We start from the raw sequence: 23,887 nt of genomic DNA, 5'->3' as shown, positions 1-23,887 counted from the left end.
TGTCGTCTGCAAATTTACTCACCCAACCTTCTGTGCCCTCCTCTAGGTCATTTATAAAAATGACAAACAGCAACGGCCCCAGAACAGATCCTTGTGGTACGCCACTTGTAACTGAACTCCATTCTGAACATTTGCCATCAACCACCACCCTCTGTCTTCTTTCAACTAGCCAATTTCTGATCCACATCTCTAAATCACCTTCAATCCGCAGCCTCCGTATTTTCTGCAATAGATGACCGTGGGGAACCTTATCAAACGCTTTACTGAAATCCATATACACCACATCAACTGCTCTACCCTCGTCTACCTGTTCAGTCACCTTCTCAAAGAACTCGATAAGGTTTGTGAGGCATGACCTACCCTTCACAAAACCATGCTGACTATCCCTAATCATATTATTCCTATCTAGATGATTATAAATCGTATCTCTTATAATCCTCTCCAAGACTTTACCCACAACAGACGTGAGGCTCACCGGCCTATAGTTACCGGGGTTATCTCTACTCCCCTTCTTGAACAAAGGGACCATATTTGCTATCCTCCAGTCCTCTGGCACTATTCCTGTAGCCAATGATGACGTAAAAATCAAAGCCAAAGGCTCAGCAATCTCTTCCCTGGCTTCCCAGAGAATCCTAGGATAAATCCCATAAGGCCCCGGGGACTTATCTATTTTCACCTTGTCCAGAATTGCCAACACTTCTTCCCTACGCACCTCAATGCCATCTATTCTAATAGCCTGGCTCTCAGCATTCTCCTCCACAATATTATCTTTTTCCTGAGTGAATACTGACGAAAAGTATTCATTTAGTATCTCGCTTATCTCCTCGGCCTCCACACACAACTTCCCACCACTGTCCTTGACTGGCCCTACTCTTACCCTAGTCATTCTTTTATTCCTGACATACCTATAGAAAGCTTTTGGTTTGATGCTGGTTTGCGAGTCTCCGCCCCTCCAAACCGGCATAACAGTGACGCCGCGCGTCACGCGCAGTCGCAATGGCGTCGGCGCCTGACCGGCCGGCCCACTCGCGATGCTCCACACCCGATGACCTGAGTTCCCGACGACGTGGGACACGTGGGCTCACACAGATCGTGAACCCGGCGTCGCGTTCGCCGGGGATTCATGCTGCTGGCCGGGGGGGGTGTCTGGGGGGACTGCTGGGGGGTTGGCCGGGGGGGGGGGGCTGTGGGGTCGCGGATAGTGGGTTGGGTCCGTGCACGGCCGGTGCCAGTTTGTACGGCGCGACCACAGCAGGTCGCGCATGCGCAGAATGGGACCCGGCCATTCCCCGGCTGTTTTCGGGGCGGGAGGCGGGAGTTTTGGTCGGCACCCGTGCAACTCCGTCACCGATACCGGAAGTGGTGAGGGGTGCACGCCGATTGTTTCCACATAAACCTCCCGCGCATTCTCCATTCGAGCCGGCACTTGGCCGCGGACAATCCAGACCATTGATCTTTGACCCGGGGGATGAGAACCGTGGGCACGAAGTTCCACACGGACACTTTCCCCCTGGTCTCCACTACTCTCGAAACTCTGTAGAGAGACCATTGCCTCAGCAGCCCAGAACGATCGCTGCATGAGCCCTGGTCAGCCATGACCATTCAGCCTGGAGGATGGAGATTTAGAGTTGTGAGTTAGCTGCCCTCCGCCACCCATGTCTCTTGGAAAGATCCGGATGTTCGGAAACCCTCGAGCTGCGACCAAAGCTGCTGAAATTCGGGCTTCACCACAGACAGGAGAACACTTCTGAATTCCAACCAAAAAGAACCTCCTCCCACTTTGAAGATTCACACATCCAGAGCAACTCCACCACCTTCTACCCTCCCCCAGTCACCCACCCACCAACTTCCCTCTCACCATCACCATCGGCCCACCCAATATCACTATTCCTCTCCCCTCCGTCACCCGCCAACCTCCCTCCATTTCCCTTCTATCACGATCCATCTCCTCATACCTTCCCTCCCCACAGAGCCAACAGCCGCTCCCATCCCCTTTCCCACCAGGACTATGGCTCTTCCTGTTATCCAAGCCACCTGTCCCGTTCCGTGACCCATCCAATGAGTCCTTCGCCGACCAGACTCTCGCCCTGAACCTGCCGCCCTACCACACCGGACTCCCCCGTGCTACTGCGACTGTTCCTTCCGCCCCTAGAACCCCACCCACCCCACTCTTCCCCCCCCCCCCTCCCTGGACGCCCACCGCTCCCTCCCCGGAACAATCCCACCCCCCTCCACTTCCCCCGTATGTCTGCCTCCCCTTTCCAGCCATGGCACAGGTTGCGATACAAGCCCCCGGAATCTCGCGGCGGCGCTCTCAAAGGTAGGCGGAAGCTGTGTCGACGCACCTGGAGATTGAGCGAGGTTGGCCTGTTGGCCGCACCTTCCACGCAGCCGGGCAACAGACCGTTCCAATAGTCCGCTGGATGGGGGCGCTTTGTTCGGAAGGGGAACGTGATCCCGGGGAGTTGCCGTCTTAATGAGCATTCCTGAGACGCAAATGACTGAAAATATGGATCCCGACGCGGATTAACTGTCCAAGGCGGCAGAACAAGATTCCAAACGGCTTAGCCCACCGGCGGCAAATAGACCGTTGTCACCGCTCCAAACGCTGAGCCCCTACCCGGCACTGGCGGGAGTGGAACGTTCCGTCCAATGGGCATGGAGACAGGACACGCAATTGGAAAATTCACAAGGGTTGTTTTCTAAAAATGGCAGGTGTCGATCTGCAGGCACAAATCTCGTTTCCTGCCCCCCCCACCCACACCACCCACCTTAGCTCAACGGATCACCCTCTACCCAAGGTCACCATGACCGGAGCAGGCCGCCGCGCGCTGTCAGTTATCTTCCTCACGTTGCCACAGGAGAACCGCTTGTGCGTTGCACCGTGGAGCCCGAGGTCAGGGCGAGATAGCATTTACGTCTCGGCTTAATTTTGAGCGCACTCTGAGCTGATTAAGCCCAATCAAGACGGCGGGCGACTTCAACCGAGTCCTGTTGTCAGGAGGATGCAAATCCTCCAGGCCAGTTTGGAAACGTTTCCACACCAGCCTTTCCCCTCAGCTTGAGGCATTTGAGGCGGAGGAATGATCATTGTTCCTTCAGCTTCAAGAAAAATCCAAACAAAGGCCTGTGGCCTGTGAAAGCTATTGCGGTCATGCGTTCAGCCTTGTTACTTCCTGGTGGGCTGACATCACTGGCAAGGCCAACATTTATTGCCCATTCTCCGTTGCCCTTGAGGGGTTGGTGGTGAGCTGCCACCTTTAATATAACCGAGGGGCTTGTTCAGCCATTTTCAGAGGGTTGTCAAGAGCCAACCGCATCGCTGTGGGCCTGGACTTACACGTAGGCCAGACTGGGTAACGACGGCAGATTTCCTTCCCGAAAGGGGTTTTAGTGAACCCGATGTTTTCTTTTACAATACTCTGGTACTTTGTTGGCCACCATCGCCGCGATTAGCTTCTCCTTCTCGATGTTACTTCAGTCCATTGAATTTTCCAACTCCTCAGTTGCTGTGCTGGAGTTTGAACTTGCGACCCTGGGCGGTGAGGTGGGTTCCGAAGTTCTCTGCTACCATACCCATTGGCCAACCTATCATTGTGGCTCCTGGGGATAGGAATTCCATCCGCCCAACATGGGCAACATCTCCCCTGTCATGGGCGATAACTGATTATTTATGGGGAAAACCAAAATCGCTGTGGTCGTGTGGCCGTGGTCACAAACTCCGTTCCCCAACCACTCATTCCCTCCCTCTGTCTGAACCAGATTGTGCCCAACTGTGTTCAATTCGACGTGGGCCTAGCTTCTGACCACATATCCTTACCATCGCCAAGACCACTTGGTTGAAGCCTTCATTCATGCACGGTAGCACAGGTGGTTAGCACTGTTGCTTCACAGCGCCTGGGTTCCCAGGTTCGATTCCCAGCTTAGGTCACTGCCTGTGCGGAGTCTGCACGTTCTCCCCGTGTCTGCGTGGGCTTGCTCCGGTTTCCTCCCACCAGTCCAAAGATGTGCAGGGTAGGGTGATCGGCCATGATAAATTACCCCTTAGTGTTCAAAATGACTAGGTGGGCTTACTGGGTTGCGGGGATAGGTTGGAGGTGTGGGCTGAAGTAGGGTGCTCTTTTCTTTTGTTTTTAAAATAATTTTTATTGGAATTTTTTACAGAAAATATAAAAATATAACAAGTATAGCAAAAATCAGTAATATGCAACTAACAGCCCCATAACACCCACAATTCCCCCCATACCGTAACATCACATGTATCACACTCCCCCCACCCTACCCCCCCAACAAGAGAACTTAACCATAAATTAAAATTAAATAAATCAAATTTAAATAAAATAAGCCAACATAATCAACGTCCCCCCCCCCCCACCCCCGGGTTGCTGCTGCTACTGTCCCAGTACCCTATCGTTGAGCCAGAAAGTCGAGGAAAGGTTGCCACCGTTTAAAGAACCCTTGCACCGATCCTCTCAGGGCGAATTTAACCTTCTCAAGCTTAATGAAGCCCGCCATGTCATTGATCCAGGTCTCCACGCTTGGGGGCCTCACGTCCTTCCACTGTAGCAAAATCCTTCGCCGGGCTACTAGGGACGCAAAGGCCAGCACACCGGCCTCTTTCGCCTCCTGCACTCCCGGCTCTACCCCAACCCCAAAGATCGCGAGTCCCCATCCTGGCTTGACCCTGGATCCCACCACCCTTGACACCGTCCTCGCCACCCCCTTCCAGAACTCCTCCAATGCCGGGCATGCCCAGAACATATGGGCATGGTTCGCTGGACTCCCCGAGCACCTGACACACCTATCTTCACCCCAAAGAACCTACTCATCCTCGTCCCAGTCATGTGGGCCCTATGCAGCACCTTGAATTGGATGAGGCTAAGCCGCGCACACGAGGAGGAAGAATTTACCCTCTCCAGGGCATCAGCCCATGTCCCATCTTCGATCTGTTCCCCCAGTTCCCCCTCCCACTTAGTTTTCAGCTCCTCTACTGACGCCTCTTCCACCTCCTGCATAAGCTTGTAGATATCGGATATCTTCCCCTCCCCGACCCAGACCCCCGAGAGCACCCTGTCACTCACCCCTCTCGCAGGGAGCGCAGGGAATCCCTCCACCTGCCGTCTCGCAAATGCCTTTACCTGCAGATATCTAAACATGTTTCCCGGCGGGAGCCCAAATTTCTCCTCCAACTCCCCCAGGCTCGCAAACCTTCCGTCGATAAACAGGTCCTTCAGCTGTCTAATGCCCGCTCTATACCATCCCCGAAATCCCCCATCCATGTTCCCCGGGACAAACCTATGGTTCCCCCTTAACGGAGCCTCCATCGAGCCCCCCACTTCTCCCCTATGTCGCCTCCACTGCCCCCAAATCTTGAGGGTAGCCACCACCACCGGACCCGTGGTATACCTCGTGGGAGGGAGCGGCCACGGCGCCGTTACCAGGGCCCCCAGGCTTGTATCCCCACAGGACGCTCTCTCCATCCGTTTCCATGCTGTCCCCTCCCACTCCATCACCCACTTAAGCACCATCGACACGTTGGCCGCCCAGTAGCACCCCGAGAGGTTGGGCAACGCCAGCCCCTAGGGTGCTCTTTTCAAAGGGCCGGTGCAGACTTGATGGGCCGAATGGCCTCCTTCTGCACAGTAAATTCTATGCTCTATGCTTCTGCTACCTCCAGTCTGCGTTATTCCCGTGCTCTCCCGGTCAACCTCTCGCTTCCCATAAATCTGAGCTCATGCAGGACCTGCTGCCCGTGTCCTAACTCGTACCGACTCCCATTCATGCACAGTGTTCCCTTAAAGCTCTTCGGCTCTGTCTGGCCAAGCCAAATCGTTTAAAAAGAGGCAGTGCATTTAATCATTTGCGCACTCCAAATGAAATTAGTGGGAGCGTTACCCCCCCCACCACACACAAGGGCTTGCTCCCCCACATTGGCTTGTGGCCCGTCAATGTCTTGATTTGTAAAATCCCTTCATCCTCCTGTTCAAACCCCATCATGACCTCGCCTCTTTTGATCTTTCCGAGAACTCTGCGTCCCCCCCAACTCAACCCTCGCGTGAAAACCCCGCTTCTTTTATCCCAACATTGGCGGCCATGTTGACCCCCTTCCGGACCCACGATCTGGGATTCTGTCCCCAAACCTCTGCTCCCCCCCCCCCCCCCCCACCTTTATGTCGCCCCATTAAACCCCTGGGAAAGATTTTCCATCCTCTCCCTGCCAGTGCGATCTTCCGGTCCTGCCGAGGGCAAACACCGTAGATTGCGGCGGGATCTTCCAATCCTGTCGGTCAGTGGTCAATGGTGAGCCAACATGCCTCGGGGGAGAGGTGGGGGAGGGGGATGCAGCATGCGGCCTATCTCTTTGAGCGAAGCCTTTGATCAAGAGCCCTCACATTCCCCTCAGTGGCTCAGTGTTAGTTTATGTCTGGCGGCCACCTTGCCAAGTGTTCTGCTCCGTTAAAGGTGCTATCTAAATGCAAGCTGTGGCTGGCAAATGTTTTTCATTCATTGAAGTATTAAAGATGGTGTGTGTGGGGGGGGGGGAGGGATGCTGTTTTGCATCTGTCAGGGTTGGGCAGTAAATGATAGCCCATTTGGCATCATTCGCACAAGGGAAGAATGCAACAAAATATCAGGTGAGGTAAATTGATCATTATTAAATGTTTTGACGTCAGGGAAACAATATTCCGCACAGGGTTCTGTGCCTGTGGAAACTTGTCCGCCGTTTCTGCTACGTTCCCTGTCCTTTTGATGTTATATTCTGGAATGTTAGTGAGGCTGGGATCGTGGAGGCTGGAACTGCTGAGGAGAATTGTGGTTGCCCAGTGATTGGATCTGCGCCCAGCACCAGAATGGCAGCATTTGACCCAGCGTGGGACCCAGGGGGGTCTCATTAAAATCGGAGAGGTAGATTTTCCTGCCCTCCTGCCCCCCCCCCCCCCCCCCCCCCCCCGGGCATCGTCCATTTACCCTGAGTGGGAATTCCCAGGCTCGGGGTGGGAGGGCCCGGAATTCCCCCGGCCGAAATCAATGGGAGTCAGGGCCAAAAATTCCCCCTCGGCTGGAGCCACGCTTCGCAAACAAGGAAGATAGACTGGGACTAATACTCATTGGAATTTGGAACAATGAGGGGGGGATCTTGTAGAAACATATGGTTAAGGGGGGGGGGTGTTGGGTTACGGGTATAGGGTGGATACATGGGTTTGAGTAGGGTGATCATTGCTCGGCACAACATCGAGGGCCGAAGGGCCTGTTCTGTGCTGTACTGTTCTATGTTCTATATCAAATTATGAAGGGAATAGATAAGGTAGGAGCAGGGAGGTTGTTTCTACTGGCGGGTGAAACTAGAGCTCGGGGGCACAGCCGCAAAATAGGGGGGAGCAGATTTAGGACTGAGTTGAGGAGGAACTTCTTCACCCAAAGGGTTGTTGTGAGTCTGTGGAATTCCTCGCTCCCTAACATAATGATGTGCGTGAAAGCCTTCCAGTGTGGACACACTTCAAAATGGCGGATGTACACCTAGCCTCGCTATAGGGCAAGAGTTGAGGATTGGCCTTAAAAGGGCACAGCAAATCCACCGCAGTTCTCTACTCGCAGCTAACCATAGTAACCGTAGATCAAGTGCACAACATCGTGGCGGCAAGTACATTGTATGAAATAAGAATCAATGTCAGGGTAGGCTTGTTGCTTTTTAACCTGTGGACACTTCATAACTAATGATATTCTTTTTTTTTTATAAATTTAGATTACCCAATTATTTTTTCTATTAAGGGGCAATTTAGAGTGGCCAATCCACCTACTCTGCACATTTTTGGGTTGTGGGGGCGAAACCCACGCAGACACGGGGAGAATGTGCAAACTCCACACAGACAGTGACCCAGAGCCGGGATCGAACCTGGGACCTCAGCGCCGTGAGGCAGCAATGCTAACCACTAGGCCACCGTGCTGCCCTAACTAATAATATTCTTTATTGGTGTCACAAGTAGGCTTACATTAACACTGCAATGAAGTTACTGTGAAGAAATCCCCTAGTCGCCACACTCCGGCGTCTGTTCGGGTACACAGAGGGAGAATTCAGAATGTCCAATTCATCTGACAGCACGTCTTTCAGGACTTGTGGGAGGAAACCGGAGCACCCGGAGGGAACCCACGCGGACACGGGGAGGACGGGCAGACTCCGCACAGACAGTGACCCAAGTCCAGGGCAGGCAGACGAATACTCCAGGCCTGGGTAAATCAGGATGACATCTGGTATTATAATTATGCTTGAAAGATTCCTTGTTCACCCTGTGTTCTGTTATCCAAGATACTTCATAACAGGATGTCATCCAGCGATCATTTGCGGACAACATGAAGTTGGGACGTGAGAAAGTAGTCTGACGTTTGGCAACCTCTGGCTCGTTACGAGGGGGTGATTTCAAACTGATGGGAGCGTGGGATTACAGAATGTCACCATGTGCTCGAGTCGAATTATTCCCCACTGATAGTTAACTAAACCTGACTTATGCCTGTTCTTGTGCATTTTATCAGATCTGACTTCAGAACAGCATTTCATTGTTCTCTGATTAATGTCAGGGTTTATGTAATCTTTGGCTGCTGGACTTATAAAACTGTGCATAGTGCCAATGAAACTGAGAAAGAGGCTAAGAACTATAGCGTGGAGTGTATTTAACCCCTTGGTGTAACGTTGCACGAATCATTTAATCATCTTTGTAACATTGCACACATCATTTGTCAGCTATTTATCTCTTTCGGCCACGAGTTGGTTAGTTAGCAATATTTTTTATTTTTTTTTTAAATTTAGATTAGCCAATTATTTTTTCCAATTAAGGGGCAATTTAGCGCGGCCAATCCACCTACTCTGCACATTTTTGGGTTGTGGGGGCGAAACCTACGCAGACACGGGGAGAACGTGCAAACTCCACACGGACAGTGACCCAGAGCCGGGATCGAACCTGGGACCTCAGCGCCGTGAGGCGGTTATGCTAACCACTAGGCCACCGTGCTGCCCTGTTAGTTAGCAATATGACCTGCTGATCAGATGCTAGAACTCTCTAACCTCAATGCCACTCAGCCACAGAGCAGGAAGGCAGTGGGATTCTGCCCAATATCTATCCTTCCACCAATATCTTCCAGTCTATAATCCCACGCTCCCATCAGTTTGAAATCACCCCCTCGAACGGGCAACACACAGCTTCTGGCATCGGCTTGTCCTGTGGGGCTGTGTTTTCTTCCCATCACCGGGCCCTACGGACCCAGGCATAGTTTCCCAAAAGGCACAATCATGGCGTTGTTGCCAAACGTCAGACTACTTTCTCACGTCCCGTCTTCATGTTGTCCGCAAATGATCGCTGGATGACATTCTGTTATGAAGTATCTTGGATAACAGAACACAGGGTGACCAAGGAATCTTTCAAGCATAATTATAATACCAGATGTCACCCTGATTAACCCAGGCCTGGCGTATTTGTCTGGCCTGCCCACAGCTGCGGGTTCAAAGGCCCCGGTGCCATATTTAAACACCAGTCCAGCACACCCACATCGCTCTCTCCTGCCCGCCTGGCTTGACCAGGCCGTGCGGGATGTCAGCAACCCAGAGACAGAAGGCGAGCGGCCTAGAGAAGAAGGCAGTGCCAGATTTCACCACCAGGGCCCTCGTGGCCTTCATTCGGAGAGTCCGGGCCCCACCGGCGCGTCCTCTATCCCAGGGGCTGCTCAACGAAGCAGGCCTTACTCCTGCCTGGGAGACCATTGCCCAGGATGCCAACACAGTTGCCAACTGCCCACAAGACGTCATCCAGTGCTGGAAGAGGCTGAATGATCTCTCCCGCTCTGCTAGGGTAAGTCCTCTCTCAACTCCCCCACCCGCTGCCGACATTAATTTCCGACATTGCAACCGCCTCTGTTGGCGGCTGTCCCTCAGCTCGAGGATGACATTTACTCGGGGTCCTGGGTTTCTGCCATGGGCCTTCGGCAGGCTCAGTCTTGACCCACAAATATTTGGGCACATGGGACAAAATGTCAATTCTCCATCGCCACCTGGCCTTGCAGGCGGATTAGGGGCAGGAGTTGGGCATTCGGCCCCTCGAGCCTGCTTCTCCATTCACTAAGATCACGGCTAATCTGATTGTGACCTCGGGATAAGATCATTTTAGGCAGGTGCACCCTGGGAGAATCCTTCAGCTGACTTAGTTTAACGGAGGGGCCTTGGGGCGTCGTCACTGTCCACACGACCTTGACAGGTCGGTGACCAGATTTTGGTTCCGTGTCAGACCACGATGACCGCGATCACTTTAACACTACAGCCTTCCTCCATTTTCACACCTGGTGAGGCGCACTGTCGTCTTTCGTCCTGCCTGCCCACCTGCACACCAGCTCCCCCTCGCACGCCTGCCTCCTTCATTAGCCCCTTGATCTGAAAGGGGCAGTAACTCCTGAGTGCTGTGACCAATGAACACCATTAATTATTATTAATACCAGGGCCGCATGGTGTCCCAGTGGTTAGCACTGCTGCCTCACGGCACCGAGGTCCCAGGTTCGATCCCGGCTCTGGGTCAATGTCCGTGTGGGGTTTGCACATTCTCCCCGTGTCTGCGTGGGTCTCACCCCCACAACCCAAAGATGTGCAGGTTAGGTGGATTGGCCACGCTAAATTACCCCTTAATTGGGGGAAAAAAATAATAATTGGGTACTCTAAATTTTTTTTTTTATTTAAAAAAAGGAAATGTTTAGATATTCACTTGCGCTGTCATAACCTCCAGGGCTGTGGACCATGTGCTGGAAAATGTGATTAGTGTTGTCAGGACTTTGTTGACCAGCATGGACACGATGGGCCGAATGGCCTGCTGTGCTGTACATGTCTGAATTGAGAACGCGATACCTGTGCTTCCAGCCTTAATCCAAGCATTTCACTCTCTTGGCAACTCTATTTTGGCTGTTGATGAGGTTCAGATTCTTTCCATTGTCGGCATTCTTTCCTACCCTCAAGGCTTTCATTCACAAAGCACCTTTAGACCAGAAGACCATGAGACATGGGAGCAGAATTAGGCCATTCGGCCCATCAAGTTGAACATAGAACATACAGTGCAGAAGGAGGCCATTCAGCCCATCAAATCTGCACCGACACACTTAAACCCTCACTTCCACTCTATCCCTGTAATCCAATAACCCCTCCTAACCTTTTTGGTCACTAAGGGGCAATTTATCATGGCCAATTAGGGCAGCACGGTAGCATTGTGGATAGCACAAATGCTTCACAGCTCCAGGGTCCCCCGGTTCGAATCCCGGCTTAGGTCACTGTCTGTGTGGAGTCTGCACGTTCTCCCCGTGTCTGCGTGGGTTTCCTCCGGGTGCTCCGGTTTCCTCCCACAGTCCAAAGATGTGTAGGTTAGGAGAATTGGCCAGGCTAAATTGCCCTCAGGGTCCAAATTGCCCTTAGTGTTAGGTGGGGTTACTGGGTTATGGGGATAGGGTGGAGGTATGGGCTTGGGTAGGGTGCTCTTTCCAAAAGCCGGTGCAGACTCGATGGGCCGAATGGCCTCCTTCTGCACTGTAAATTCTATGAAATCTATTAAATCTACCTAACCTGCACGTCTTTAGACTGTGGGAGGAAACCGCAGGCACGGGGAGGATGTGCAGACTCCGCACAGACAGTGACCCAGCGGGGAATCGAACCTGGTACCCTGGCGCCGTGAAGCCACAGTGCTATCCACTTGTGCTACCGGGCTGCCCCAAGGTCAGGGGCGGGTGAGGGGGATTTGAGGAAAAGCCTTTTCACCCAGAGGGTGTTGGGAGTCTGGAACTCGCTGCCTGAAAGGGTGGTACAGACGGGAACCCTCACAACATTTAAGAAGCATTTAGATGAGCGATTGACATGCCAGAGCCGTACAAGGCTACGGAGCAAGTGCTGGTGAAGGAGATGAGAATAGATGGGTGCTTGTAGGCCGGTGCAGACAGTATGGGCCAAAAGGCCTCTCTCTGTGCTTTAAATGACACGGTTAGGAAGATGGACCAGAGAGATCTCGAGTTTCTTCCTAACTTCTGATTTTCTGTGTTTCTCTGATGGGCCCCTCAAACAAGGGACTGGATTCTCCGATTCTGCTGCTCTGTCCGCAGGATCCGTCTGGTCCTGGGACCAGAAAGTCGGCGCTGCCCCCGCACCGATCCTCCGCTCAGTGCGGGGCTAGCAGCCACGGCCCCATACGGCCGCAGAATGGCCAGGTCCATGGCTGCAGTAGCGCAAGCTGGTGGCCTGTGGCCGGCCGAGCCGTACATCCTCGTTCCGGCCATTCGTGGACCCGTCCTGCCAAAAACTGCCTCCCTGTAACCACCCTCGCCACCCCAGTACCACCCACCCCCCCCCCCCCAACCATTACCCCCAGCCCCCCCGCCAAAGGCCCTCCTGCCAACGGAACGGCTCCCCCTCGACTGCGGCAGCGCTGGACACAGTCCGCAGTCACCACGCGAGGTCCCCGAACGTTGTGAGGACAGAGCGCTTCGCGCCATCGGGGTCTCGGCCTATCGGGGGCGGAGTATCGGGGGTGGGCCTCAGGTGACGTCCTGAGGCCTACCCGATGGCGTGCGGCGTGCTCCCCGACTACGCCGTTTATGAGGGGGCGGAGTTTCGCATAAACGGCGCCGCGCCCCGATCCCGGCGTAAAAGCGGATTCTCCGGCTGATCGGCGAATACGATTTCGGCGATCGGAGACTTCAGCCCAAGATCTCTACTCCCGACAAAGGTAGGAAGGTTTTGTTGACCTCGGGGAAGATGTTGATAATCTACTTGCCGTGAAGTACACAATTTGTGAATCTGCTGATCTGTGAGGAAATTGTTGCTATGGGTCATTGGCCGGGTGCCTCCATCTCACACGGTGCCATTAAGAGGACCAAGATCATTAGGAGTCAGCATGTTTTTATAAGCAATAGGCCACAGCTCAGTAACCAGCCAGGTTTCTCCGAGGGGATAACTGGAATCACGTTTCATAGAATGGAATTTCATGGAGTTTGCATTGCAGAAGGAGGCCATTCGGCCCATCGAGTCTGCACCGACCCTTAGAAAGAGCACCCCACCCAAGTCCACACCTCCACCCTATCCCCACAGCTAACCTTTTTTGGACACTAGGGGCAATTTAACCCGCACGTCTTTGGACTGTGGGAGGAAACCGGAGCACCCGGAGGAAACCCACGCAGACATGGGGAGAACGTGCAAACTCCACACAGACAGTGACCCAAGCCGGGAATCAAACCCCTCCAACATCTGGTACCCCCCCCCCCCCCAGCTGCTCCAAGTTCGCAAACCCCCCTCCAACAAACAAATCCTTAAAATATTCTATCCCCACCTGCCGCCACCCTCGGAGAAATGGATAAAAACCTAACCTCTTATAATCTCCGCCCATTCCAGGTATTAGCCCGGCAAGCCTTCTCTGAACTGTTTCCGACACATTTCCATCTTCCCTTAAATAAGGAGGACAGTGCTGTGTGCAATACTCAAGATGTGGTCTCACACGTGCCCTGTTCACCTGGAGCATAACCTCGCTGCATGTGGCGCACTGAGTTAGCTTCCCTGCCTCTGAGCCGGAAGCTCCGGGTTCGAGTCCTACCCCAGGACACGACGGCCAAGGAAGGTGCGTTCATAACGCGGGCAAACGGGTTGAGTGCGCCAACCTGTAAATCCTTCCAAACGCGCCAATGGCGGGCGGTAAGAGCGGGAGAGACTCCTGGTTCAACCCCGCTTGATGTGGAGTGGCCCCTCCCTCAAGCTATAAGCCCCTGGTGACCTGTTCCGGAAATGACTAGCTCTGGGAACAGACAAAAGTCTGTCTTAGTGCGACCACTAGGTGTGGAAGAGAATTGGAATTGTACAATCGTAGAATTTACAGTGCAGAAGGAGGCCATTCGGCCCATCGAGTCTGCACCGGCCCTTGGAAAATGCACCCTACCTGAGACCACACCTCCACCCTAACCCAGTAACCCCACCTAAATTTTTAGCCATTAGGGCAATTTATCACGGCCAATCCACCTAACCCGCACATCTTTGGACTGTGGCAGGAAACCGGAGCACCCGGAGGAAACCCACGCACACACGGGGGGGGGGGGGGGGGGGAACGTGCAGACTCCGCACAGACAGTGACCCAAGCCGGGATTCGAACCTGGGACCCTGGAGCTGTGAAGCAACTGTGCTAACCACTGCGTGATGGTGCCCCCCCCAATTGGAGTGGGGAATCATCCCTACGTTTCCCATTGCAAACACCTGGAGGAGGAGGGGGAGGGGGGGGGGAGCACGGGTGAGGGTTAAAGGGATTGATCTCGAAACGATCCTCTGAGAGAGGAAAAAAAAAAGGGATTTTTCCTCGTGATTCTTGTCTTTGGAATGTGGGATGTTACGGATAAATGGGCTGACGATATGCCGTGTCCTCCTGTTTCAGTGATGTTGGTGGGTCTGCTACGGTACGCACAGGTCTTGGAGAGACACCAGAACTCCTTACTGAACACGGCAGCACTGGTCACGTGTTGGATTTGCGCGGCTGGCCTCGTCGTCGTGGGAAACTTCCAGGTAAACGATAAACAAAGATTCCAAGTTGAGAAATGACGCTGCTGACCCCCTTTGATACCATTCGGCCGCCCATTATGCTAAACAGGCGCCAAAAACAGGCATGACAACAATGGCTACACTTGCCGTAGAAAACAACAAGCACCCGCATTTGTCTGGCGCCTTTTGCATCCTCGTCGGGTCCCAAGGTGCTTCGTAACTGATGAACTATTTTTCAAAGGGGAGCCACTGTCGCAATGTTAGTGATGTGGGGCAGCCACGTTGTGCACAGTAGGTAAATGATTAGTTGATCTGTTTTTAAATGTCGGTTGAGGGGTGAATGTTGGCCAGGGACCAGGGGAGGACTCGCCCAGTCGCCTTTTGAATTCTGCCATGGCGCTTTTATGTGCCCTTTGAGACGAGGCCCTCAGTCTGATGTTTCATCTGAAAAATAGCATCTGGAATTCTCCTTTTGGGTGACTATGGCGTGATTCTCCGAAATGGAGACGCCGTCATGGACGCCGTCGCGTTTCACGACGGGGCGAAACGGGCGCGGGGACGACCGATTCTTTCCCCCACGGGGGGGCCAGCACAGCACTAGAGCGGTTCATGCCGCTCCAGCCTCCCTTCCCGGCGCCAAATGTGCACCGCGCCAACCTGCACATGCGTGGGGAACCTCTTCAGCGTGCCGGTCCTGTTGCAACATGGCGTGGGGGTTCAGGGGCTGGCCGCGCGCGCAACAAAGTAGGCCCGGGGTGGGGGGGTGGCCCGCCCGCCGATCGGTGGGCCCCGTTCGTGGGCCGGACCCCGTCGGAGGCTGCCCCTGTGGATGGAGCCCCCACCCCACACAGGCCGGCCCCCGACCCTTTGCGCAGAGTTCCTGCTGGCAGCAACCAGGGGTGAACGGCGCTGGCGGCACTCTGCTTTTTCCGTGCGGCCGCTCGGCCCATCCGGGAGGGAGAATCGCGGCCCGTGACCGGTGCTGCGCCGGCGCAAATGGCGCCGGTTCTCCGCACCTCGGAGAATCCCGCCTCTACGCGGTGTGGCACAGTTGCCTATGGCCGGGATTCTCCGCTTGCCGACGCCGAAATCGTATTCGCCGATCGGGCGGAGAAACCCTTTTGACGGCAAAATCGGGGGGGGGAGGGGGTGGTGCCTGTTTTTGGTGGCTCTGCCCCCTCCAAAATGGCAGCATGGGCGAGTACGCCGCATGCCGTTGGGAGGGCCTCAGGACGATGCTCCGCCCCCGATCGGGCGAGTTCCCAACGGCGAGGGAAACGTGTGCTCTCAGTTTCCGTCAGCCACGCTAGGCGGCTGTGGACTGGATCCAGTGCCGCCACAGTCAGGGGCGGGGGGGGGGAGCCATTCCGCTGGCCGCAGAGGCTGGGGGGGACTGTTCGGGGGGGGCGGGGGAGCCATTCCGCTGGCCGCAGAGGCTGGGGGGTCTGTTCGGGGGGGGCGGGGGAGCCATTCCGCTGGCCGCAGAGGCTGGGGGGGACTGTTCGGGTGGGGGTGGGGGGGCGGGGGGGAGACATTCCGCTGGCCGCAGAGGCTGGGGGGTACTGTTCGGGGGGGGGGGGGGGCGGGGGGGAGACATACCGCTGGCCGCAGAGGCTGGGGGGGACTGTTCGGGGGGGGGCGGGGGGGAGACATTCCGCTGGCCGCAGAGGCTGGGGGGGACTGTTCGGACTGCTCTGCACCTTCAACGTTACACCCGGTTCCGGTCACGGAGACGCAAGGGAGATATTCAACCACCGGGTGGCAGCGCAGAGGAGCACCATAAGGCTGACCGCTCCCACTCTCCCTCCCGCTCCCCCAGTGTCAGAGTATTGGCGTCAGGAAGCTAGATCATTGGCGGGGCAGGTTGGAGGTGGGGGGGGGGGGGGGGAGTGGATAATCACCGTCGCGGAGGATGTTTGTGCCAGGGCGATAGGCTTTTTCTCAGACTGATCACCGCTGTGGCTCGAGCCTCCCATCAGCCATTGGTTGCAGTGGGCCTGGTGTCAGGCCCCAACCCCGTTGCTGCCATAAATGATCATTAGGGTCCCACTTGCGTCCAAAGAGCCCGTTTTCCATATTAACAGTGATCAATCCTGACTCGGGCAGAAGCTTCGGGCACCTGGCAGTAGGCCCCCTTAAAGGTGGCACCAGTGGTAACGGGGTCAGAGGTCGTTACCGTCTACTTAGGTGAAGGGAATCAACCCCCAAACTCAAAGACTGATCGATGTGCAGCCTTCCAGTCAGGGTAGCTCATTTATAAACCTTTGGATATTCGAAGACTCCCTACAATGCAGAAGGAGGCCATTCGGCCCATTGGGTCGGCATCGACCCGCGGAAAGAGCACCCCTCCCAGGCCCATGGCCCCCGCCCCATCCCCGCAACCCCACCTAACCTGCACATCTTTGGACACCAAGGGGCAATTTTAGCACGGGCAGTCCACCTAAAGCCTGGAAACACGGCAGCACGGTAGCATTGTGGATAGCAGAATTGCTTCACAGCTCCAGAGTCCTAGGTTCGATTCCGGCTTGGGTCACTGTCTGTGCGGAGTCTGCACATCCTCCCCGTGTGTGCGTAGGTTTCCTCCGGGTGCTCCGGTTTCCTCCCACAGTCCAAAGATGTGCAGGTTGGGTGGATTGGCCGTGATAAATTGCCCTTAGTGTCCAAAATTGCCCTAAGTGTTGGGTGGGGTTACTGGGTTATGGGGATAGGGTGGAGTTGTTGACCTTGGGTAGGGTGCTCTTTCCAAGAGCCGGTGAATGGCCTCCTTCTGCACTGCAAATTCTATGAAAATAATTGCACCCAACAGCGGGGAATGGTAGTCGGGATTATCTGGAGGAATGCGCTAAAATGGGCCTAATGGGTTTCGATGTTAGAGGGTTATGGAGACAATGGAGTTGCGCAGATCAGCCACAATCTGATTGAATGGTGGGACGGGGTAGAGGGGCTGAATGGTCTGCCCCCCCCCTCCCCCCACCCGTTCCTGTATCTCGCTCATCTGTGACTCTCTAAAATGAGTTAAACCTTCTGTCTGCCGAACAGTTGGAGAAACAACATCAGTATGCGCTCAGTGTTTATATCACCTCTCTGGGCCTGATGGGCGAGTTCCAGCTGTAATTCACAGCTTCACTTGCAGCGGATCAACAACCGGTCTCTGAACACCTTCTTTAAACAATCTTTACTGACTGGCCAGCAATAAACCAGCTCAATGCTGCCGGCGACGGGGCGGGGGAATGGGGTGGGGAGGGCGGGGGATGGTATCCAGCGCTACACTGACAGTCGTGTCAAAGGACCCGTCTTCCCTCCTTGGACCTGGCGCAGCGACTCTGCACGTCCGGCCTGAGCTGCCCACTCGGCCATCACCGCTTACAGTCCATGCAGCATCAGGAATGTAGACCGCAAGCTCTGTTTGAACTCCCCCCCCCCCCCCAAAGCCAGTTTGCCCGTAGCAGGAGAGAGTATGCAATTGGGAAAGAGAGGTCCATTCTGCCCCACGGTGGTCAGCACTGCTGCCTCACAGCTCCGGGTCCGATTCCGGCCTCGGGTCACTGTCTGTGCGGAGTCTACATGTTCTCCCCGTGTCTGCGTGGGTTTCCTCCGGGTGCTCCAAAGATGTGCCGGCTAGGTGGATTGGCCACGCTAAATTGCCGCTTAGTTAGGTGGGATTACGGGGATTGGGTGGAGGTATGGACTTGAGTAGGAACAGCCTCGTTCCCGTAACAGCCTCCCCGAACAGGCGCCGGAATGTGGCGACTAGGGGCTTTTCACAGTAACTTCATTTGAAGCCTACTCGTGACAATAAGCGATTTTCATTTCATTTTCAGGAAGCTTTTCCAAGGGCCGGTGTAGACTCAATGGGCTGAATGGCCTCCTTCTGCACTGTACATTCACTGATTCTATGATTCTCCATGACCTGTACACCGAATTTATCTGTCATATACCTAACCTAATCGCTTTAACACCACCCTGCCGATTATCGATCCTGCCCGGGTGAATTTCCTTAGGTTAGTTCTGAAGTCCGCTTGACCAAATGTTAGATCAACTCCTAAAGTTACAGAACGGTTGAGGTGGTGAGGGAGGTTTCAGTGCCTTAGGGATCCTGCGTGTTCTGTCAAACGGCAAACTGGTCTCCACCCCCGGATTGGGGATTGGATGTGGGGCCAACTACCGTGTAAAAATAACGGCCGCCATTCTTCGTCCAGCGATGCCGGAACCGCAAAACGCGATTGGGCAGAGAATCGCTCGTGCGTCGAACGTCGAGGCTGGTGTCGGGCGTTGAACAGAACTTCATGCTCCGCTGCCTCGACAGCGGCGTGAATACGTCCACGCCACACGCCAGGGTGGGCACGTCGTTCACGGGCCCGAGCCGGCCTTCTCCGGGCCTCCCGCGATGCTCCGTCTCCGCCAGGTGGAAGTACCGACGGCGCGGTTGTTGTCCTTAAAATCGGGAAAGAGGCACCATGGCGGCTGAGGGAGCGAGAGGAGGTTGGACAAGATCTCGAAGCCAGTCCGATGTCGCTCTGCACAACCATGGGCGGTCAGTGGGGGCAGCTGGATGGGTGCGTTGCTGGCTGCGCCAATGGTGGTCTGTGCCTGGACACCTCAGTCCTTAGGGGGCGGGAGGGGGACACAGCACAGAATGAGGCCATACACAGATACATGGAAGATAGGAGCAAGGCCCTTCGAGCCTGCTCCACCATTCATCACGATCATGGCTGATCATCCAACTCAATAGCCTAATCCTGCTTTCTCCCCCTAGCCTTTGATCCCACTCTCCCCAAGTGCTCTATCCAGCCGCCTCTTGAATATATTCAAAGTTTTAGCATCAACTACTTCCACATGAATTAGAACATAGAACACAGAACAGTACAGCACAGAACAGGCCCTTCGGCCCTCAATGTTGTGCCGAGCCATGATCACCCTACTCAAACCCACGTATCCACCCTATACCCATAACCCAACAACCCCCCCCCTAACCTTACTTTTATTAGGACACTACGGGCAATTTAGCATGGCCAATCCACCTAACCCCGCACATCTTTGGACTGTGGGAGGAAACCGGAGCACCCGGAGGAATCCCACGCACACAGGGGGAGGACGTGCAGACTCCACACAGACAGTGACCCAGCCGGGAATCGAACCTGGGACCCTGGAGCTGTGAAGCATTTATGCTAACCACCATGCTACCCTGCTGCCCACCTTGCTGCCCAATTCCACAGGCTCGCCACTCTTTGGGTGAAGAAAAGTCTCCTCATCTCTGCCCGAAACCCTGAATCCTCAGACTGTGACCCCCTGGTTCTGCTCACACCCATCATTGGTAACATCTCCCCAGCATCCACCCTGTCTAGTCCTGTTGGAATTTTCTCTCTGAGATTCCCCCCCTCCTCATTCTTCTGAACTCCAGCGAGAACAATCCCAACCTAGTCAATCTCTCCCCATATGACAGTCCCGCCAACCCTGTGGCATTGCTGCTACTATAGTAAGAGATTTGACCCGATCCTACACACTCGTGTCTCTGTTTCACCCAGCCCTGCCTAAAAATCCTTCTCGGAATTGGCTCTGGATGGAGTCACAATCATTTCCTCGAACCTTTACTGTCGTGAGCTTCAGGCTAGTTTTGGGAAATGAGTTCTGTAGAAATATCTGGAGATAACCCCCCCCCCCCCCCCCCCCCCCCCCCCCCCCCCCCCAGATGCTGAAATATGGGCTGTTTCTAATCTAACTACACATTTAAAGAGACTTGGCACTGTCCTCCTCCCCATCCCTCTGGCTTCCTATTTCAAAGCGTTGTTTAGCTACAGAAACTTGGCTCGTATGTCACCATTGATGTCAGGTAATCAACTTTCAATGAAAAGTTAGTCGAAATGGTGTCAGCGTTAATTTTGCATTTAGTGATGCAAAAGTAATATTAATTGAAAGAAAACTGTGGGCCAGCAAGGTATTTCGCTGTGAATTGGGATCCAGAGGAATTTGAGTCGGCGAGTCGGAACTTGTTGGTTTTCCTGTGTGTAGTTCTCAGCTTGTTGGAAACGGGTTCCCTGACGTTTGAACGCGCCTGGCTATTCTCCACCAACACCTCGGGTGGGATTTTCAAGTTCCTGTCCCTCCTTGTGGGTCGGACTGGAAATGTTTCCCCCACCCCCCCCCCAGCATCACTGGCTGGACCAATCCCTAATTGCCCCCTGCCCCATTACTAGGCCATTTAAGAGCCCACCACATTACTTTGGCAAAAACAGAAAATTCTGGACAATGAAAATCGCTTATTGTCACGAGTAGGCTTCAGTGAAGTTACTGTGAAAAGCCCCTAGTCGCCACATTCCGGCGCCTGTCCGGGGAGGCTGGTACGGGAATCGAACCGTGCTGCTTGGTCTGCTTTAAAAGCCAGCGATTTAGCCCAGTGAGCGAAACCAGTAGGTCTGTTGGGGGGGAGAGAAGGGGAGCTAACGTTTCGAGCGTGGACGACTCTTTGTCGAAGTTGTGGCTCTGGAGGGGTCACACGTGGGCCAGGTAAGCACGGCGGATTTCCTTCCCTGAGGGGCTTTTGCGAACCAGATGCGTTTTTATGACAACCGACTTCATGGTCATCATTAGACTTCCGATTCCTGGGGCGGGATTCTCCGTTTCCGCTGTACCCGTTTTCTGGTGCGTCGCGCCCCCCTGGATTCTCCATCCCGGCAGCCAGCCAATGGGGTTTCCCCATTGTGGGCGCCCGGCGCTGTCGAGAAATCCGCCGGCGTGAGCGCGCTGCCGGCGTAACGGAGAATCTCGCCGGCGGAGAATCCAGCCCCAGGTTTTTATCGAAATCAAGTTCCACCATCTGCTGTGGTGGGATTCGAACCTGGGTCTCCAGAGCATTTATCCCTGGATCTGTGGATTTTCGAATCCAGTGACAAAGGGGCAGCACGGTGGTTAGCATAAATGCTTCACAGCTCCAGGGTCCCAGGTTCGATTCCCGGCTGGGTCACTGTCTGTGCGGAGTCTGCACGTCCTCCCCGTGTGTGCGTGGGTTTCCTCCAGGTGCTCCGGTTTCCTCCCACAGTCCAAAGATGTGCGGGTTAGGTGGATTGGCCATGCTAAATTGCCCGTAGTGTCCTAAAAAGTAAGGTTAAGAAGGGGGGGGGGGGGGGGGGGGGGGGGGGGTTGTTGGGTTACGGGTATAGGGTGGATACGTGGGTTTGAGTAGGGTGATCATGGCTCGGCACAACATCGAGGGCCGAAGGGCCTGTTCTGTGCTGTACTGTTCTATGTTCTAACTACGCCACCACCTAGTCTTCACATGAAACAAAGCTCCAGGACAGGATCTTCCGATGGGTTTCTACTTTAACCCGCCACGATAGACTGGCACGTTTTCTAATATTACTTTTCAAAAATGGATCATTTGGCTCAATAGGTTCGTGCCAGTGTTACTGCTTCACATGAGCATCCCTCTTCCCTCACTCCCTCTTCCCTCACTCCCTCTTCCCTCACTCCCTCTTCCCTCACTCCCTCTTCCCTCACTCCCTCTTCCCTCACTCCCTCTTCCCTCACTCCACCCTCTTCCCTCACTCCATCACACGTAGAATCAGAGAGTCAAACACTACAGAAGAGGCCCTTCAGCCCGTTGAGTCTGCATTGTCACAACCATGCTAACCATGCTACATTTCCCAGCACTTGGCCCATCGCCTTGATGTTTGGGCGTTTGAAGTGTTCACCCAAATACTTTGTAAAGGTTGTGTGGTTTCCTGCTCTCCCAGGCCGGGCGTTCCAGGCTCCCACCACCCTCTGGGTGAAAAATATTTTCCTCAAATCCCCCCCTAGACCTCCTGCCCCTCACCTTGAAATCACGCCTCCTCATTATTGACCCTTCAACTAAGGGGGCAGCACGGTAGCATTGTGGATAGCACAATCGCTTCACAGCTCCAGGGTTCCAGGTTCGATTCCGGCTTGGGTCACTGTCTGTGCGGAGTCTGCACATCCTCCCCATGTGTGCGTGGGTTTCCTCCGGGTGCTCTGGTTTCCTCCCACAGTCCAAAGATGTGCAGGTTGGGTGGATTGGCCATGATAAATTGCCCTTAGTGTCCAAAATTGCCCTTAGTGTTGGGTGGGGTTACTGGGTTATGGGGAAAGGGTGGAGGTGTTAACCTTGGGTAGGGTGCTCTTTCCAGGAGCTGGTGCAGACTCAATGGGCCGAATGGCCTCCTTCTGCACTGTAAATTCTATGTAAAATTATCCACCCTGTCCATCCCCCTCATAATCTTACACTCCTCAATCAGGTCACCTCTCAGTCTTCTGTTCTTCAAAGGAAACAACCCCGGCCTGTCCAGCCTCCCTTCACAGCTGAAGCTGTCCAGTCCCAGGCAACATCCTGGTGAATCGCCTCTGCCCTCCCTCCAATGCAGTCACACCTTTCCCATGGAGAGGCGACCAGAACTGCACGCTGAACTGAAAATAAATCTTTCACACAAACATGTGGTGTGGGTCTGGAATGCACTGTCTGGCAGTGTGATGGAGGCAGGTTCAATCGAGGCATCCTGGAGGGCATTAGATGATTATTTGAACAGGAGCAATATGCAGGGGTACGGGGGGGAAGGCAGGGCAACGGCACTAAATCACGATGCTCATTTGGAGAGCTGGTGCCAACATGATGGGCTGAATGGCCTCCTCCACACCATAGCAACTCTGTGATTCCGTGAAATTTCCCCTGAATTCCTGATTGGAATTATTGGTGGGCACCTCGTGCTTTATGACCCCAGGTTCAGATTGGAATGAGGTATTCCACACCTCCCGGCCTTTGTGCGAATCGGGGAGGGCGAGACAAGGAGCAGTGGTTGAGAGGGACCTGTGTCAGATTGGGAGGAGGGTTGCGGACTTTACCACTTCCTGTTTTAACATCAGGATGTCCTGATTAAAACAGGGAAGTCGAGAGGTGAAGACTGCAGTGCTGACCGCTGATTTCTGACTTGGATTAAGAAAATCTGGAATGCGTAAAACCAATTCTTCATCAGGTCAAGTACAACGGGCTCCGGTTCCCCAACTGCGCGTTTCTCAGCCGGGCGCCGTCGCTGGCGGCGGGATTCGATTTTCCCGCCGTTTCTCAATGGGATTTCCCATTGAAACCACCTCGCACCACCGGGAAACCCGGGCGGGGAGGGGGGGGGGTGTACTGCCGGCGGGAAATCACAGCAACCAGAGAATTCTGGCCATCAACGTGTGCGGCCCGAGACCCTTCACAGATCTGCAAACATGCGCCAAAGGAGAGGCGGAGTGTGGACGTCGGCAACCTACCCGGCAATGCCCCAGTGAGCCGGTCAGTGTGGGCCATTGGCTTGGGCCCCACTCTGTCCCTGGGAGCGTACGCCTCACATATCTCAATCCAGAGAGTTT

At 54.4% G+C, this 23,887-nt stretch overlaps 1 protein-coding gene across 2 annotated transcripts in view; it reads left to right on the top strand.

Annotated features, from left to right (window-relative positions):
• zgc:154058 (uncharacterized protein LOC795538 homolog) overlaps window positions 1-23,887 on the top strand; it is a 122,943-nt gene that overhangs the window by 79,343 nt on the left and 19,713 nt on the right. For both annotated transcript variants that reach the window (XM_038783048.1, XM_038783046.1), the window contains exon 6: window positions 14,424-14,551. In XM_038783048.1, the coding sequence (XP_038638976.1) occupies window positions 14,424-14,551 (128 nt within the window). The remainder of the gene's footprint in view (window positions 1-14,423; window positions 14,552-23,887) is intronic.

Source organism: Scyliorhinus canicula, chromosome 22 (assembly GCF_902713615.1).
Source record: "Scyliorhinus canicula chromosome 22, sScyCan1.1, whole genome shotgun sequence".
Classification (NCBI taxonomy): domain Eukaryota; kingdom Metazoa; phylum Chordata; class Chondrichthyes; order Carcharhiniformes; family Scyliorhinidae; genus Scyliorhinus; species Scyliorhinus canicula.
Note: the sequence above shows the minus strand (reverse complement) of the source record. Positions and strands in the feature narration are given on the sequence as shown.